We start from the raw sequence: 19908 nt of genomic DNA, 5'->3' as shown, positions 1-19908 counted from the left end.
CTTCTTCTTCTTCCTCTGTGAGATTGCAAAGCTCCTGTTATTAAAGAGTTGGTTGAAACTGTACCCAAGTGATGGCTCAACATATATAAATGCATTGCTGTTGGCATTTTTCTGTCTTGAGAGACAATGGAGTGCTCCTCCAGGGATGAAGTCTGGAGAATCACAGCACCTGCTGTGGCTGCAGAGACTTGTAACTGCTTTCTCCTGAATTGTTTTTGCTGCATTGGCAGCACCAAAGTGACCTCTCTGGGGTGCAGGCCTGGGCAGTGCATATGGAGGTCTGCCTCTCGGCCTCGCTGATGAGGTCCAAAGGAAAACAGGGCAATACATTTGCCACCAGCTTGGCTGCAGGAATTGCCAAAAGAAGGCACACAAAACACCATCCAACTGCCTTAGGGACTCCACTCCAGACTTGTGTAGGGTTTACTCCTTAGCATTTTCTTCTACCAAAGAAAGGCAGTGGGTACTGATTTTTCCACAGGGTTTACTCCCAAAGTGTTTCTCATTAATGAGTATAGCTGCATATATATAAATGCACATATAACATCTATAGAAGCATTTGTTCTCTTTTTCTTTGTCTAAGAGTAACACAAGCTGTCAGCTAGATAACTTTTCTACTACTTTTCTACTTTTTCAGTCATTTTTGAACTGCAAACACAACTTTAACTAGACCAATGAATACTAAAATCCCCACCCCCACCCTGGTGAGAGTAAAACAACAGTTTCCTACCATTTCCTGTAGGAGGCTGTTTGTAGTCAGGGCTTCCAGCCTTCTACACTCCTGCTGCATTTGGTGCCTTTCTTTTTCCAGTTCCTTGACACTCTTCTGCATTGTTTCCAGTTGTGCTTTCACATCTGTGACCTGCAATGTGACACAAGGATAATTGAGGTAAGATAGATCCCTTTCTTTCACCAGGGTGCAGTGGCCGGGCAACACAATGGTCAACGTGGGAATGCAGGGACCACCACATGCTGTAAAATACATTTCAGGACAAATCTGTATGACTAAGCTTATGAGATTTAGAAGTCAAAGCTGCTGAGCCTCTGAAGCTTGTGATGAGCTGTCCCATGGGGAATAATAAACCTATATAGAAAAGGGGGGAAGTTAGCTGTGCTGCATGAGGGGAAATCCCTGATCTAAATCTTACTTCAGGTAACTAAAAAAAGAAAAAGACAAGTCACTGATTCTAATCTTCAGCCACTGGCCCACATTCCTATTGGTTACATAAAGTTAATATTAGCCAACCTTACAGGACTGTTGTACAGATTATTGAAATGCTGTGTGCAAAGTACTTTTAAAACTTGCTAGATCACAACTTACTAGTATTATTTTTATGTTCTAAAACACTAACCTTTTCAGACCCAGAACTCAGCTTCACTCGACTTAAACAAAGGACTAGAGCAAAGACCAGATAACCTCCTGAGCTCACAACCCCATTCATAAGCAGCAAACATTTTGGGGATGGAAATTTGGGTGCATGGGACAGCTCAGCATTAACAGCAGTATCATGGTCTTCTCTTTCTCATTACCTTTGGCAACAGCGGCAAGACTAGCACTTTCCTTCCATAGGGCCCATTGCCATTGTCTTTTCTCCAAACTACCTGAACCTAGCATCATTTGGAGTGGCCATTTTACTGTAGTAGCCACCATCTTTTCCCCCACAGTGCTCCAGGGCAACATCAAATCCATCTGGAGACACTCTTGGGTGTTAAGATCAGCAGAGGCTCGGGGTGGTGGAGGCTCTGCGGCAGTCCCTAAATTGTAAAACTCACACCTCACCAAAAATGCATCCGACATCTTCACCATACACTTTTCATTATATGCTGAAGGTGCACATGCGGTAGCAAAGGGAGTGGGGGAAGAAGACCACCACAATTAATGGTAAACAGTGCCATCTCTGAATTTCACTCCCTAACCCAGGCATAGGCAAACTCCGACCCTCCAGATGTTTGGGACTACAATTCCCATCATCCCTAGCTAACAGGACCAGTGGTTAGGGATGGTGGGAATTGTAGTCCCAAACACCTGGCAGGCCGGAATTTGCCTATGCCTGCCCTAACCTGTGGTATAGTGGTTAAGAGCGGTAGACTCGTAATCTGGTGAACCGGGTTCACGTCTCTGCTCCTCCACATGCAGCTGCTGGGTGACCTTGGGCTAGTCACACTTCTCTGAAGTCTCTCAGCCTCACTCACCTCACAGAGTGTTTGTTGTGGGGGAGGAAGGGAAAGGAGATTGTTAGCCGCTTTGAGACTCCTTAGGGTAGTGATAAAGGGGGATATGAAATCCAAATTCTTCTTCTTTGGTCATCAGAATTCACTATCCTCTCCAAAAGACTGCAGCAATCATCACCTCAAACCTACATCAGATGCACTTGCTAGGTTTTCAGAAGCAGTATATGTTTTTGTTCCTTGCCTACCCTTTCTGCTATTCTACCTTCCCCTTCTCAAAAATGAGACAAGACAAAACAAAACAAATTAAAAGTATAGAAAGGTAGCCTCCAGTTCTGTCACACTTAAATAGAAATTTACCTTTTTTCCATACTGCTGTTTCATTCGCCTGAACTGCTGATCCCACTGATTGTTCACTGCCAGCAGCTGAAATTATTAACTAATTGTGTTAGGTACATTATTTATTCTCACATTACAAGTGTGAAACCTGCAGTGGCCTTATATTTTAACCTTGGAACTGGCATATTATTTTAGAGATTTCATTTGCCTTATTTCCTGATTCTCAAAACAGGAATAGTGATAAAACATAAATATTTTAAATTTTAATTTAACCAAACACAAGCAAAATAATGCTCAATCACCATCAAATTCTTGCCTGAGGAAAAACATTTCAGAAGAAACAGAGGACAGGACTTTGGTGGATTCTTAAATGTGGGAAGTTTCAATGCTGGTGTGAGCTGTGACCTACAGGGCCTTCCCCAACACTGGTATTTCCTGAGATATGCAAGAGTCATTGGAAGAATGTGGCTCTTAAAGCATGGAAGCCTCAGGTCATTTTATTGATTATATCTGCTTCCAACCTCTTAACTACACTACTTACAGCTGTTTTGTATTACTATCAAAACACTTACAATAAGATTTTGTCCCGTTTGCCTTGTATGATATATAAAGCATAGGAATGAATGCTAGGGCAAGACGAATCGGGAGTGGCAGCTGAGTCAGGCTTAATGCTGTGGAAATGCAAATGTTAAACACAAGACTTTCTGCAGGGATTTCTAAGATGAGCAGACTTCCCTCACAGCTCTGAAAGTTCACTTAGTTCACAGCAGCATGAAATGTGCTTCTTTCCCATCCTTTATATCATGTAAGCATTCCAGACAGGATAGCCCCTTACAACACACTACCAAGAAAAAGGGCAAAAGAGGTCACAGATTTGCATAACATTTGCATATACTAATTTATATCTATACATGAAAATTTAGAGGGAAGATATCAATAGAAATACATTACAATACATCATAGTGGGGAGACTGTAACCTAGTGAACTCTCTGCCTGCTCATTCTGCCTTTCAGGTGATGTCAATAGGCAACTTCAAGGCACAATTTCCTTCTTAAGTCTCTATGTTTAAACCAGACTTTGACCACACAATACTTCAAATAGATGGGTGCTTCAAATAGACAACTATACAGGTGGATATATGCCACCTTGATTCCAAAATCTTTTTGTCAACATGTGAGGCCAAAGCTATTGGTCATAATGGGTAAGGAAAGTCCAGCTGAGCTCTAAGCTGCTTCAAAGACCAGGTTTTATTATGGCATCTATATCTGATACATTTTACATGTACATATAAACATGAACCATAATTATGCACACAATTTTCAACCACATGCATGATGCAATTCATGCATAGGAGAAGCAAGATTAGCCACGGTTTCCTCCAGAAAGATTTATGAATAAATTTACAACCCAAAACTCCAAGTGAACAACCCATTGCAGTGCATCAGCTTGTCCCAAAAAATGCTTAAAAATTACCTCTTGCCTCTGTTTTTCCAATGATATAATCTGTTGTTCCAGTACACCTATTGGCATCTTCTTTGTCAATATATCCTATGAAAAGAAAAGAAAACATATGTATATTGGGTACTGTTTCAGTGTATATTAGGAGCCCCCTGAAAAATGTGACTTAAGCAACTATATGTTTCCAGAGTTCACAGCAATAATAGATTTATAATATTATATACTTTTTGTATCTTACATTAACAAAGAACAATCTTTGAAAAAAGAAAAAGAAAAAAGACTTTGATTTCATTGTCAATAGTTAATTATTATTTTTAATCTTATTGTAGCAGGAGCTTGTGCATCTTTTCATAGCAGGAAGATGAAAAAGTTCTACATACATGACAAAGAAGCAGAGAAATCGGGGTGCCTTTAAGACAGTACCCTAGGTAACCTCTAGGTTAGAGTACTGCAACAATTACAGCCCGATACAAGATACAGTATTACTGGTCCTAGCACAAAATGAAAAGTCCAATTGCCGCAGACACATATGTCCAGCCAGTGCACTCCTTTACCTCTGACAGGCTGCCTGAAGTTCTCTTCTCATCCCCCATGCCCACCTGCATCTGTCGGGTGTTGTGTTCACTAAAGGCCTTTAAAGCAGACGAAGGAAAACAAGTCACATACGTTGTGTGGGAGAATTCATTCAAGACAAGATGAAGGCCACTAAGACTTCACAAAAGCATCACAGAAAATGCATCCATGTCTTTCTCTCTGTGTGTGGAATACAGCAAGTGATGGAACTTGTATTTGAATCCTTCACAGACTAGGGGGCTTCCCAAAATGTCTCAAGTTATGTAGCCTATGATTCAGGTGAAAAGATAGCCGGCTGTTTCTTGTGGTATGTAAACTGCAGCTTCCTTGTTGTCACCCAGCTGTTCTCTGGGAGGGGAAGCTGTACAGACAAGAAAAGGGGAGTAAACTGACTAGGTCACACACCCCTCCCTCCTGCCACTGATAAGCATTTCCTCTTGGATCTCCCCCCCCCCCCAAAGTGTCCTTGCATGTTCAGAGAACTTTTCAGATGGGATGTTAAGACATACTGTATATTTGCCCATGACAGGGAAAAAAGTGAGTCATGGTTTATGTAAAATATGAGCAATGCTTCCAAAAACAATCGGGAAGGAAATGTCCGACATAACGAACAATATGTACCATGTAACACAAAACCTATACAAACTGGGTGTGCATTTTTTTTTGCCCCAGTTAAACATGCATAAACATATTCTGCCTCTTCAAATATTTGCTGGCTAGTAACAAAGTAGTGAGTTCACAAGGAAATAAATCAAGGTGTGTGTTCCTATTAAGACTGAATATCACAGAATTCTGATTTTCTCATTACACTAGTAGCAAGTGGTTGGCAATAATTTCAAGTCACATATAATTGTTAAAGTAATTAGAAAGTTCTGGGTTTTAGTAAAGTTGGCCTTTTACATTCCTGTTGTTGTTGTTTTTGCAGGTGTAGAGGGTGGGAATCAGAGGATTCAAATGAAGTATAAAGCCTTAAATCTACAGGGGTGGGGTAGGGAAATCATGATTGGTAGGTTCGGGGTGTGATGTCAGAGTTGGCCGATGTCAGGGAAAAGAGATAAGGATCAGGCCCACTGGGTCAAAATTGTTTCCTACCAGACACAAACAACTGAAGGTATTTCCAACAAGTTTTTCCACCAGGGTGAAAAGGTCTTTGTCCTAGGTGTTCATTTTCTTTTTCTTTTTTTAAAAAAACTGCCTTTAGTTTTCTTTCTATTTATATACTTTCAATATAGCTGTTTTTATGGTATATCTGTAAATCACCTGGGACACAGGTAAAAGGTCATTCATAAATAAATTATGAATGGAGGGCAAAAATGATGTATCAAAAATGAATGGAGCTTGAAAATATATGAGTTTCGTATTGAATATTGATAATTTTTTTAAAGGTCCGATGTTCTCAATTCATTTCACTTATTATCATGCATTATTTTTAAGCACCAACATATAATGTATTAAAATGTAAACCATGCTTTGAGAAATACCACAACTTTATGGGCAACTTGACCACTCATTTGGTTACTGTACTGATGAAATAATGGACTTTTCTGCAGTTCAGTCCCAGACATCTGCATGACAACTTAATGATTAAACAGCTATTTTACTTTAGAAACTAATGTTTAAGTCAAAATTTCCCATAAACAGTAAGTGCAGTTCAAATCAGAGCAACATTAAACTTTTAAATATTCAAGAATGAATTTCCCCCTGTTTTGATTGGCCCACATTCAGTCCTATACATTTTGGCTATTACTCGGTACACACATCCATCACTTTTAGTATCCTTGTCTGGCTCAGTTTACCTCAGTTACATCACAGTCAAATTCTACATTTTCAAATCATTGTATGTTCCTTCTTCACGGCAGCCTTCGATACAACATGAAACCTATATAGAACCTAACTCAGGCTGTTTACACACTATACCTTTAAAGCACATTTGAATCACTTTTTCCGCCTCACAGAATTCTGGGCACTGTAGTTTATAAAGAGTTGCTGTGAATTATAACTCTGTGGGGGGTAAACAACAGTGCCCAGAATTCTTTAGGGGAAAGAATGTGCACATTAAAGGTACAGTATATGCACAACCTAACCTCACCAGAGTGTCTGCTACGTCCTCACGCACTCCATCCTTTGTTGTCGTTTAGTCATTTAGGCGTGTCCGACTCTTCATGACCCCATGGACCAGAGCATGCCAGGCACTCCTGTCTTCCACTGCCTCCCCCACTTTGGTCAAACTCATGCTGGTAGCTTCGAGAACACTATCCAACCATCTCGTCCTCTGTCGTCCCCTTCTCCTTGTGCCCTCAACCTTTCCCAACATCAGAGTCTTTTCCAGGGAGTCTTCTCTTCTCATGAGATGGCCAAAGTATTGGAGTCTCAGCTTCAGGATCTGTCCTTCCAGTGAGCACTCAGGGCTGATTTCCTTCAGAATGGATAGGTTTGATCTTCTTGCAGTCCATGGGACTCTCAAGAGTCTCCTCCAGCACCATAATTCAAAAGCATCAATTCTTCGGCGATCAGCCTTCTTTATGGTCCAGCTCTCACTTCCATACATCACTACTGGGAAAACCATAGCTTTTACTATACGGACCTTTGTTGGCAAGGTGATGTCTCTGCTTTTTAAGATGCTGTCTATGTTTGTCATTGCTTTTCTCCCAAGAAGCAGGCGTCTTTTAATTTTGTGGCTGCTGCCACCATCTGCAGTGATCATTGAGCCCAAGAAAGTAAAATCTCTCACTGCCTCCATTTCTTCCACTTCTATTTGCCAGGAGGTGATGGGACCAGTGGCTGTGATCTTAGTTTTTTTGGTTTTTTTTATGTTGAGCTTCAAACCATATTTTGCGCTCTGCTCTTAGACTATGTTTAAATGCAGATTCCATGTCTTCACCACCCACCAACATATTCCCTCCTCTTCCTCTCCCAGCTGCCATCCTTCCTCCTTTTTACCATATAGCTTGATAAAGGGCTCTGGATAATTTGAATGTTTGCACATTGTTTTGTGACATTTTGGTTCGCCTACTAAAGTGTTGCCCTGATATAGATTTTGAATTGAAAGTCAGTGTTGGTTTCTCCCTACTGTTACCTAGGTAGGTTTAACAGACAGGAAACTGAAAAGGTAGAATACAGATAAAGAAAGCTGTGGTAATACTTTTACTTCTATGGTATAACGTGAACAGAAACCTCCTTCGTGGGTGTGTTATATTGCGAAGTATATATAGTTCTTCACACATTTAAAATTGCACATCACTGAAGGTGGGTGGGTTGTCAAAAGTGTGAATTGAGTAACAAGCATTGTGGACTGTACATGAATTCATTCATCCATTCAAAACTTTTATACCCAACGCTTCAACACAAAGTTTGCCCAGGAAAAGTATGTGCTGGATTTTAGGCTCTTTCTTATCATCTCTGCATAAGTAAGTATCTGAGGAATCTCCATCAAATCTACATTTATCTCCCTCTAAGTCAAAATAATGAAACAAAGCTGTGAAAAATGGCACATTCACCATTGCCGTCCATATTAGTTAGCATAACTAAAAGAATTACAAAACAGATGTGATTTAGTCAGTATGTGCAATGTAAGATTGCAAAGTACCGGTATGTCAAGAATGAGAAGTAGATGAAAGAAAGGAAAAGGCATGTTCATGTGATCCAGACAATGCATGACAGGAAAGTCCACCTTAGGAAACAAAGCAGGAAGACTGGACATATAAGGTAAAAATATGTAAACGTTTGCAATGAAGTGCAGTGACGCTCTTTACTCAGAAAGGAGGAGAGGCATGGAATGCACTGGAACAGCAAAAACATATCAAATTAAAGTGCAAACTAATGCTCAAAGTGCTTCTTCAACTTTACATTATTTACATAAACCATCAGGAGCAGTTTCGTCATGTTGACCACATGACCCAGAAAGCTGCCTGTGGACAAACGCCGGCTCGCTCGGCCTGAAGCGAGATGAGCACCATACCCCATAGTTGCCTTTGAATGGACTTAACCATCCAGGGGTCATTTACCTTTACCTTTATCTTAGTGTTTATTTAATACTTTTCCTGAATTCTCAAAGTATTTCCACATCTATCTCTTTAATGTTTACCATGGCCCTATAATGTAGGTCTAACATTATTTCCTCCATCTTAATTTGCAGACACAGGATATCTCAGAATATTTGTCATTGTTTTCCTGCAGCAGCAGCAGCATTTACAGTATTGGAGTGACTAAAAATGTATTATTTAACCTACCCTAGCATTTTGTAGAAAGTTGCACTGGAAATAGAAGATATGAGGAAGGTGCCCCTCTGGTCTGCTCAGCTCTGGCCTGGACTGGTGTTACACAGAGTACCCAGGTACAGAAGAACTATGGGCTAATTCATCCAGGTCTGGTCCACCCAGTTCCCCCAACCAGGTCTCAGTTATACAGACCAGCATGCATGGAGCAACATGCCCTTATTATGTACCAACCTAGAACTCAATAACAACAACACCACGCCACTGGGCACAATGGATGAACCTCCAGTGATACCAGAAGTGGGAAGAAAATCAAATGTGGATATTGGTGAAAATAAAATTAAAAATGCATTATATTAGGGGAAACTGCCTTGCAAAAAAATGTGCACCTCGGGCAATGTGTAACAAAAAATTCACACAAAAATACTGAGAAATTTTCATGAGATTTGTTTTGAAAGAAATTTGCAAAGTGGAAATGTGGAAAACGGAACTTAAGACTGGAAAAATTAAAAATAGAGAGAAACAAAATTGACAGATTCACCCATCCCTAGTTGCAGTGATATCCTTCCTTTAAAAAAAATATCTGAAGAATGCTTTGTTTTTTTATTTGAACCAGAATAGTTTCCACTCTGTTAAGAAACATATGTAACAACTATATCCACTGCTGCACATCACCCAAATAACCTTTTTGCATTTTATTTTTGGCTCTTTCTATGCGTACACAAGGATGTGGAATGGCAACTCAAGCAGTGCTCAATATAGTTGAAAACCTTCATAAATCTTCTTCTGGCAGTTTTCAGATCATTGACCTAGGAGGACATTTCCACCCTCTCTGACCAAATTCATATGAAACACAACCAACCACATCAAAGTATTCAGAGAACTCATTTTACAATTTATGTTCCCTTTTAAGATTCCTTCCTAAAGTACAGACACTATGTTCCAAGCAAAACCCATGATCTTCAGACACTTTTCATATGGGCGCCCAAGTTCTTCTCTGTCTCCTTTCATCTCTACAAGCTGGGCTCTGCCTTTCATTATCATTTTTGCATTGCATCCCTTCCATTTCCAGGATTTCTCAAGTCTTTCTCTTCCTTGGGCTGTATTCCTTTCTGGTGAAGAATCTGCATTTTTATAGCTGACTTTTGCATACCCTTGTTCTAAGGCAGTTCTGAGCTGAAATATGTTGATCATTTGAAGCAAAGTGAGAGGGTAATCCCCCCCCCCGCGCCCCCAGCTTGGAAGAGAGATGGCCATCTAGTGGCTCACAAATGACATTTAAGTTCCCCAAAGGAAACCCAACAAGCTTAAAACAGCACACTACCATGTCCCCTGTCTCGCTGTTATCTGCTCAGCTTCAAATTCAGTGACCAGCTTCTAAGGCTCTTTCTGAACATGGTTTCAACAGTTATGTTGGTGTTAACTTTACCCATCATATTTCTAGGCATCTTAAGATGCTGGTGCATAGTGCCAAAAAGGTGCATTTGTGGGACTGCTTAGAACTAAACCAGTAATTCATCCTAGCCAGCGTCGCCTCTCAACAGTCAGTATTTTGTGGGCTGGATGCAATCGCCTACCCAAAAATGTGTGTGCAATTCAAGTGGATGAAGGTTGACTAGTGCAATGTATCTGCTGTTTTAAAAATTGCATTTTTTGTAGTTAGGGAAAGGGGAAATGCATTTAAAAGAGTAGGATAAATGACTGACTGATGGGAAGACATATAACATATGCACAAGTGAACCAGGATGAAGGTTCAGTAAAGGGTGGGCATTGCATAATCCCCATGTACAATGTGTGCAAGCAAATCAAGATGAATCAAGGTCATCTGGAGGAGCGCCAGGATTCCAGAATATTCTTATTGAAAGCTGGTCCGTCCAGATCTTCTACTGGACTAAGAGGATACAAGAAACTCTTGGAAAAGGAATTACGTTTTTGGCCTGCTTTGGATGCAACCATATCCTTATGGATGTGGGGAGGTGTATCAGCCTGTACAGCCAGTGTGGTGTAGTGGTTAAGAGCGGTGGACTCGTAATCTGGAGAACTGGGTTTGCATCTCCGCTCCTCCACATGCAGCTGCTGGGTGACCTTGGGCTAGTCACACTTCTCTGAAGTCTCTCAGCCCCACTCATCCCACAGAGTGTTTGTTGTGGGAGAGGAAGGGAAAGGAGAATGTTAGCCGCTTTTAGACTCCTTGGGGTAGTGATAAAGCGGGATATCAAATCCAAACTCTTCTACATTGTTATCTTCTAAAGTTTCAAGATTTATCATCTAATGTTTCTAAGGTTCTATGCACACAGACAAATAAGATACCTGAAAAGCCTTAACAGCATATGTCAGGAATCAAACATCATATGAGAACAAATGTGCTTTTCTATTAGAGGAGCTTTCCAATAGAGTTTGCTTGTGTATGTCTTGGAGGGAAACAAAGCTGACAGCATTTATCTTGTTCTCATAAGGATTGATAGCTGAATCTTCTCTTCAAGTTATACAGTGGGCTTAACTTAAGGATAATTAAGATCACTACACCCCAACAAAGGACTAGGATATCGCAACACACTGTAATGAAAAACCATTACAGATGCAATTACTGGTGCATGAAGCAGATGTTCACAGTCTCATTAGCTTCTCACAGCAGATCACAGTCATGTGGTACCTTTTAAGCCTAGTTTTATTTTCCCTGTGAAGATCTCCTGGTTTGTATAAAAAAGGGGGAAGGAAGCAGAGGGAATTTGTTTACACATAAGTCCTGAAAACAGCTTTGAAAGAGCCTTTGGGTTACAAGATGTCAGTTTATGGGATGTCATCTGAATTCTCTGCTTCAGAAATTGTAAACATTATAGAAAGGCATGCAGACCCACTGTGCTCCCAAATGGGTTTGCGAAAAAGGGCCTCAGAAGAAAATCAAGAAGACTCAGATAAACACTCCAGGATCCCACCCTCAAAAACATGCAGCGAATTGTGTGATTCACCTGCCTTCTGAGGGAAATTGAAGGCAGCCAGGTATTTTTGTTCAGGCAGAAGGCAGTACAGGTTTTGTTTTGTTTTGTTTTGTTTTGTTCTCCCACCCCCAAAAAATACAACATGTTGTTAACTTCTTTTGAAGTAGATAGGTAGTGTGTTGCTATATGAAATCTGATCTAAGTGAACTTCAAGCACACAGGGCATAGCACATAACTTTTGCAATCTATTAAACACTTTCCCCCATATATATTTTTACTGGATTATATTCTCTCCTCCCCACCTATTTTGCATTTCAGTTTATACAAGTTATAAATAAACTGGCCTCTGTTTAACTTCACATTTCTTCACTCTAATCTCTCCTGCTTTTTTAATATCTGAGGACTGAATGTGCAATTTTCAGTTATTTCTGAGTTTAAAGCAGATATTCAGCATATAACTGGCCCAATTTATATATCCTAGATTAATATGCAATCTGGAACACAGCTATCCTTCATTTGTCATGTTGTTGTTGTTGTTTAGTCATTTAGTCGTGTCCGACTCTTCGTGACCCCATGGACCAGAGCACGCCAGGCACCTCTGTCCTCCACTACCTCCCGCAGTTTGGTCACACTCATGCTGGTAACCTCAAAACCACTATCCAACCATCTCGTCCTCTGTCGCCCCCTTCTCCTTGTGCCCTCCATCTTTCCCAGCATCAGTGTCTTCTCCAGGGAGTCTTCTCTTTTCATGAGGTGGCCAAAGTACTGGAGCCTCAGCTTCACGATCTGTCCTACCAGTGAGCACTCAGGGCTGATTTCATTAAGAATGGATGCGTTTGATCTTCTTGCAGTCCATGGGACTCTCAAGAGTCTTCTCCAGCACCATAATTCAAAAGCATCAATTCTTCGGCGATCAGCCTTCTTTATGGTCCAGCTCTCACTTCCATACATCACTACTGGGAAAACCATGGCTTTAACTATACGGACCTTTGTTGGCAAGGTGACGTCTCTACTTCTCAAGATGCTATCTAGGCCTGTCATTGCCCTTCTCCCAAGAAGCAGGCGTCTTTTAATTTCGTGGCTGCTGTCACCATCTGCAGTGATCATGGAGCCCAAGAAAGTAAAATCCCTCACTGCCTCCATTTCTTCCTCATTTGTCATACTTCCTGAATATTGTGTCACAAAAAAACCATTTTTAAACATGTGCACTGTATTTTAAAAAAATACATATTTTAGGTTTAGATGGATGCAAAAATTCATAATAAAGGCTAAAATATGTATTTTAGGTTAAAACATTTTGGATTAGGCCATTGGCCTGATCCAGCAAGTCTTCTTATGTTCTTATGTAAAAGCTTGTCTCTTTGTTTACTTTATGTTTTTGCCTTAAATATAAACATTGTTTCTCTTTAGAGTGAAGTACATTAAAATTTGCCTTTAATTAAAAAAGAGCACTTAAAATAAACAGAAGATAGTAACAACAACCACTTTGTACCACCAGAGAAGCGACCCAGCTGCATCAATAGCAGTCAGGGGTAAATAGATACAGAAGGGAATCAAGGAACAATTATTCATTTCTTTATCTAAATATTTATGTCCCACACTTCAACCCCCAAGGTGGGTCATGACATCAATTCATAGAAATGAAGTAAGGAAGCAAACAAACAAACAAAGCTAAATCTCTCCTCTCCAAGCCATGCATTAAAGCCAAAGAAATGAGGGTGAGGGTAAGGAAATAAACTAAACCAAGGCTGTGGCAGTACAAAAATGGATGAGCATTTATCTAATCCATTTTTATCCCAAACTTCAGGACACTTTGCCCTTCACAACAACCCTATAAGGTTGAGCTGAGAGATAAAGGCTGGCTTAGGTTTGTTCACTTAGTGAGCTTCATGGTTGAGTGGAGATTTGAACCCAGGGCTCCCTGATCCTAGGGCTCTCTCAAATGACCTCTTTATTACACTTTCATCCTGATTTGCTTCCACTAAGTTTGAGTGGAATACTAATGAATGCTCTCTGGGCAAAATGGCTGCTGTTTCCCTTCTCTTATAGAATTCCATTTAAAAAGAGTTACCTGAGAACCACTGAGAAGAGACATGAGAAATGTAACATTGTGAAATGTTCAAGTATGTAACAGCATTTTAGTAATTGTGTTGCCTTGAAGATCTTTAGGGGAAAGTGCCATGTTTTTTTAAAAAATTACTTTCTACGTACTAGCAATATGTTGCTTCTTATTCTAAATATCATACATGCTCCATGTATTGGTTTTTCAAGTTTCTGGAACCACTGGGCTCTTTTTCTTCTGGGAGAAGAAGAAGAGGAAGAAGAGGAAGAAGAGGAAGAGGAAGAGGAAGAAGAAGAGGAGGAGGAGGAGGAGGAGGAGGAGGAGGAGGAGGAGGAGTTGATATCCCGTTTTATCACTACCCCAAGGAGTCTCAAAGCGGCTAACATTCTCCTTTCCCTTCCTCTCCCACAACAAACACTCTGTGAGGTGAGTGGGGCTGAGAGACTTCAAAGAAGTGTGACTAGCCCAAGGTCACCCAGCAGCTGCATGTGGAGGAGCGGAGACGTGAACCCAGTTCACCAGATTAAGAGTCTACCGCTCTTAACCACTACACCACACTGGCTCTGGAGAGAGGTAGGAATACATGTGGTGTTATTTATGTGTCTAAGACAGAGATGGGGAACCCATGGACCTTCAGATGTTGCTGGATTACATCTCCCATAACCCCGTATTATTTACCAAGCTGGTTGGGGCTGATGAAAATCGGGGTACAACATCTGGAGGGCCACAATCTCCCCACCCCTTATCCATGCGATAAGGTCATACTTTTGCAGTGATGAGACCAAAAACTGCATCACCTATTCAGCCAGAGTGCCAAGATGAATAACCTTTATTCCAAGAAGAACTCCAAGTCACACCTGAGACCTACCTTCCTGTCTGCCACAGGAGGGAGAGAAATTGTGCAGGTGCTGCATACCTCAAAAACAGAAAACAGAACAAGATGGCCCAGCATTGCCACCATTCCTAAAAATATGAAATACCAGTGGGTTAACAATCTTGCCATCAGTGACACTGCTTTGTTAATTTTGAATCTCTGGCTTTTGATCATAGGCAAATGAGTAGCATAAAACTGGTGTATCACTGCCCCATGTGAAAGCACTGATGTGGTGATGAAGGCTTAAAGTCCTGAAAAGTAATGACATTTCATACAAGTGTTTCCCCTAAAATCAGGAAGCAACTACAGAGGGGAGATATAATGAAGTGTTTGTTCCCATCATATAAGCAATAAAGGAAGTTGTATTCAACGGCACAGTACAAGTTGTGATGATTAAAAGCAGCTTGTCAAGAATGACAAAGTGGAAAGAAAGTTGCTTACATTCGGGGGATGTGAGCTGCTCTCCAGCTTCTTACAGGACTCCCAAGCACCACTCTTCCCTATCAGAATCCTTATTTCATCATCAAGCTCTGTGCTGTCGCATCTAGTTAAGGAAGAGGAAAAAAACGCTTTATCTTCTGAAACTGACAAATATGCATCAAGTATAGAAATGCTACTCTTTCCTAATAATCCACAATATTTTCAATCACCAATGCTATTTGCTAAATCTTATTTCTGGATTTTCATCCAGCTCAAAAAAGTTAATCTGCTAGGTAAAAGAAGAGCAACTCTGAAAAGCTCACCTGTTAATTAAAAGATGACCTTTTCTAGGAGAAATATGTAAATTAGGGTGTATAAAAAGAGAACAAGGGGAAGGAAAGACTAAAAACTCCTTCCTGGCCTTATGACTAAGGCCAGGAATATCATGAATGCTTTTGATTTTAAAATGCAAATAAACTATGACTAAACTGAATTAAAATGTTTATTAAAATATTCACTAAAAAGGAATAAACATATATAAGTATTGTAAGTTTTCTGATTTGGTGTATTTTCTGTTAAAATTTTGGCAAATATACACACAGGTATATATAAACACACTTGGATAAGAACTGCTTTCCAGCTTCTGTACATGCAAACTGATTTGCTATAAAATAGTTTTGAAAGAGATGGCTATGGAAGCAGCTGGTGTTGCTGGCTCTTGAAATTATTAACAAAATATCTGGAACCTGAGACACAATCCATGACAGGACCAGCAATGGAGCAAGGAGTAAAACCAAAGTTTCAATCAGTTTTATGAGTTGGAAGTCTAGGGGCAGAAACCAGCCTCAAAGTTGTCTGTTCACCTGTTTGAGAGAAAAGAAACCAGGCTTTTAAAATCTTCCCCACCTTAATTGGAAACCCTAGGAAGAACTGAAGCACAGCGAGATGTGTGGAGGCTGTTGGCGTGAAGTTGCTTCTTCTAAATGAGTGCTACTAAATTATCCTCCAATCGACGTGCTAATTATTTTCAGGGGATATCACTGAAGTTTTTATCAAACTAGTTCAGAGTACTAATTTACCCAGCTCATACGGGTAAATATTAAGAGGGCAGTGTATTTTAAGCATGTATTATTAAGTGAAATATTAGATTGTGCTCAACTGACAATTATTTCAGTGGTATGACCAGTAAAACTACATTCTGGCATGTAACAAGTACCAGAGTCTAAAAAGCTGGATGTGGCTTCAGAGGAAAAGCAAGGCAATCTGTAGAATGTGGCTACAGGAGGAAAAGGGGGAAACTAATCCAATCCCTTCCCATCACCTGGGGCTGATTCATACCTGAAAGGTTGAGGAAGGTGACAAAATAAAATTCAGATTAGAGAAAAAGATTTGAACCTGGGTTTCTGTAGCCAGCGCTCTCTGCAATGTATTGCAATTCACTGGCAGTGCACTGTGAATACCTCTCTGTCATGAAAGTTACAGCTCAATCACACACAGAGAGAGATATGGCACTCATCTACCGTTTTAACTTAACTTGACTTGACTAATAAAATTGCATGCCTGGGAACACTGCAAAAATAAATTGCAAGATAAACTTCAGAAACATGTGTTTTAAGATCCCGGAGGTTATATGTTTTGTGACTCACTTTTTTATTTGTTAATTAGGATTTTTACATGACTCTCAACATGAGCCAGGAGTACAGTCATCATCGCTACTCTCTCATCCATGTCCATCAGGAGCATGTGGTTCAACTTCGCACAGCTTGTCAGCATGCCTAATGCACAAAATGTAATTCTCCTGCACAGTATCGTGTACTGTGCTGCATTAAGTAGGCCTGATGACATTTGGAAGCAGTCAGAGGTTAAATTATGAAAGCAGTCACTCAGCTGAGATAGGACTGAACTGAACATTGTTTACATAATGAGTGAGCACAATTTGTAGATTGGCACCTTAATCCTATATGGATTTTTTAAAAATAAGCAATCCCTGATTATTTCCAACCTGTAGGTAGAATGGGGACACAGGAGCTTATGCAATGAAATGTCTTGGGCTGCTGACAGGGAAGTTTTTGATTCCTCAAATCCTGCTTCAGTAATTCTGGTGTAGTGGTGAGAGTGTTGGACTAGGGCCATGGCCAGGGCAACCTGGGTTCAAATACCCACTCAGCCATGAAGCTTGGGAGGCAAAATTGAGCCTCTCAGATGAGCTTCCATTATGTAGTTGTTTTGAGGATAAAATGGAGGGTGAGGAATCATGCTGCCTTGAGCTCCAACGAGGAAAAGCAGGATGTAAATGTAGTAAATAAATAATTTGGTAGCCATAGCCAAGCTGCTTCTAGCCTCAGTTCCTGATCTGCAGTGTGGGTACAATAATACTGACCTACACGCTGTGGGTTGAACCACAGAGCCTAGGACTTGCCGATCAGAAGGTCGGCGGTTCGAATCCCCGCGATGGGGTGAGCTCCCGTTGCTCGGTCCCTGCTCCTGCCAACCTAGCAGTTCAAAAGCACGTCAAAGTTCAAGTAGATCAATAGGTATCGCTCCAGCGGGAAGGTAAACGGTGTTTCCGTGCACCACCCACGTCCCTTCTAGGTTCAGTACCCTACCTTAAAAGGACAGGCCTAGCCCAAGACAAAACGCACGTATTTTGGCAAAACAAAGCAAAATAACAGGCTAGTGTCTCAAAACTGTGCATGCCCACCTATCTTTCAACAGGAGCAAGCAACTCCACAATGAATATGTGGACGTTCCCAGATAAAAACAATGCGTAACAAAGAGGAGAGATTTGGAGAGATTTGGGGTAGGGCACATAAATTGCACCAACAAAGACTGAAGAAAGGACAAGTTATGAGATGAGATTGCCATACCGCTGAAGTCTAGAGGACTGGGCATATGCCACAGAGGAAGGCCAGCATTTTAAAGGGCTGTGCCCTTTCATGTGATCACTCCTGGGGAGGGGATGTGCAGCTAAGAACTTTTTCATCCAATCTGAAAGAATGTTTAAAAAGGCTTTCTCGATAAAGGAGGTTGGAGTCCAGTTTGCAAGTAGGGATGACACTTCATTTACTTTCCTGATTACTTAATTTAACAGGTGCAATCCAGGAAATTCCCACTCTGCCTTGTAAAGGTTTGAATTACGTAACACCTTCTCAACCAGGAAATATTCCTTTCCTTCTCCAGGTAACATTTTAAGGACTTCTGGCTTAGCAAATTTACATGTAAATCATTTCCTTTACTAGACAGTCCTGAACTTTTTGAATCATGTCAGAACCACCAGCAAAACAATGTGTGGGGCACAATGGCTTGAAAACAGTTTTCTAACATGGGACAAAAATAGGAGAAAATCCTACTATGCTGGCTCCAGCTGTTGTCCAAACCTCTGGCGGGTAAAAGATTTGTGATGGGTGATCTAAAGAGATGCCTCACAGACCAATGGATCTGTTAGAACCACTACTGCCTATGCTGCCTATGTGCTACTCTCCCAGAGACCTCTTTTTTTACATAGAGAAAACCAGTGACCTAGACATGCAACACATTTTTAATTACAATTTAAAATATTTTAAAGCTGCTTCTCTGGGCAAATGTCCATCCAAAGTAACTTAAACTAAAAATGAATAAATCATAAGAATAGAAGAATACATTTTTTTAAAAAAAACCTTATAACTAATACTCTGCAACACTCCCATTAAAAAAAAATATTACAAAAGAACGTAATTCTGACCATCACCCACCTAAGAAATATCAGCCCTGGAAGGTCAGTTGAGGGGGAAAAGTTATCTAAAAAGCTTTTGTAAAAAAGCTTTCTAATAAAGCTACAGTTGCTTGCACCATTCCATGGTTCGGTAAACCAGTTAAGATCAATTCAGATAACACTTTTTTCTGCAGTGAAGGTACTTCCTTGTAAGAAGCAACACGAAGTCTACATATAGATAGCCACAGCTGACTACCAGGCATATAGATTTTATACTGTTAGCTATGCAGAAACATTTTCTGGGCAAGTAACAGAACATGTGTGAAGCTGTTCTTAGTTTCTAAGTTTTCTTTAATGAAATGTACAGCGGTTCCTCGGGTTACAGACACCTTGGGTTACAGACTCCGCTAACCCTGAAGTAGTACCTCGGGTTAAGAACTTTACCTCAGGATGAGAACAGAAATTGCATGGTGGCGGTGGGGCAGCAGCGGGAGGCCCCATTAGCTAAAGTGGTACCTCAGGTTAAGAACAGTTTCAGGTTAAAAATGGACCTGTGGAACGAATTAAGTTCGTAACCAGAGGTACCACTGTATACCTATGTAAAAACAATACTGCAGTACTTATTTTTAAAGTCTAGAGGGCACTCACAATTTAGTCAGGAAAGCACTTTACCTAAACAACCAAACTATTATTTAAAGACATTCTAAGGTGAATTCAAAAACAAAAGTATTTGCCTCTCAATTGCTGTGAGCAGATTTCTGCTTCATTATGTTTGTGACTAGATAACCAAACTCTATACTCATCAACAAATTCAAAGATGGTTTCTGTCTGGGGATATGAGAACATATTCTTTTCTAAAGGCAGGGGCCTGACTTTCAGTGCAATTGAAAATATTTCTTAAAAGCCTTTGGACAATTGTGCAGTATTTGAGTTGCAACTTTTTTCTAGCTGGGCTCCTCTGCTTGGAACAGCTGCATGACTAGTCAAAATTTTATAGGTGAAGCTTCTCTCAAATGCAGTTATTAGAGTAAGCTTCACCTCTTACTTTGTGCTTGTTATGCAACCGTTAGTTTCAAACACTGGAATTACAAGGGTGGGTGGAACAAAACTACATAGCATTTTCTATTTTGGAAAAATCAGCCATGAAAGAGAGGAACTTTGGAAGTGA

At 40.5% G+C, this 19908-nt stretch overlaps 1 protein-coding gene across 1 annotated transcript in view; it reads right to left on the bottom strand.

Moving 5' to 3' along the window:
• The window catches only part of TNIP3 (TNFAIP3 interacting protein 3), a 38752-nt gene extending 33815 nt beyond the window's left edge, over positions 1 to 4937 (bottom strand). Inside the window, exons 1-4 of the mRNA XM_053403505.1 lie at positions 4522 to 4937; positions 3983 to 4057; positions 2530 to 2595; positions 731 to 862 (exon numbers count right to left, since the gene is read on the bottom strand). Coding sequence (XP_053259480.1) covers positions 731 to 862; positions 2530 to 2595; positions 3983 to 4057; positions 4522 to 4572 — 324 coding nt within the window. The 5' untranslated portion in view covers positions 4573 to 4937. The remainder of the gene's footprint in view (positions 1 to 730; positions 863 to 2529; positions 2596 to 3982; positions 4058 to 4521) is intronic.
• Positions 4938 to 19908: the final 14971 nt, after the last annotated feature.

Source organism: Podarcis raffonei, chromosome 9 (assembly GCF_027172205.1).
Source record: "Podarcis raffonei isolate rPodRaf1 chromosome 9, rPodRaf1.pri, whole genome shotgun sequence".
NCBI classification, from domain to species: domain Eukaryota; kingdom Metazoa; phylum Chordata; class Lepidosauria; order Squamata; family Lacertidae; genus Podarcis; species Podarcis raffonei.
The sequence above is the reverse complement of the archived record's forward strand: the minus strand, read 5'-3'. Positions and strand labels throughout refer to the sequence as shown.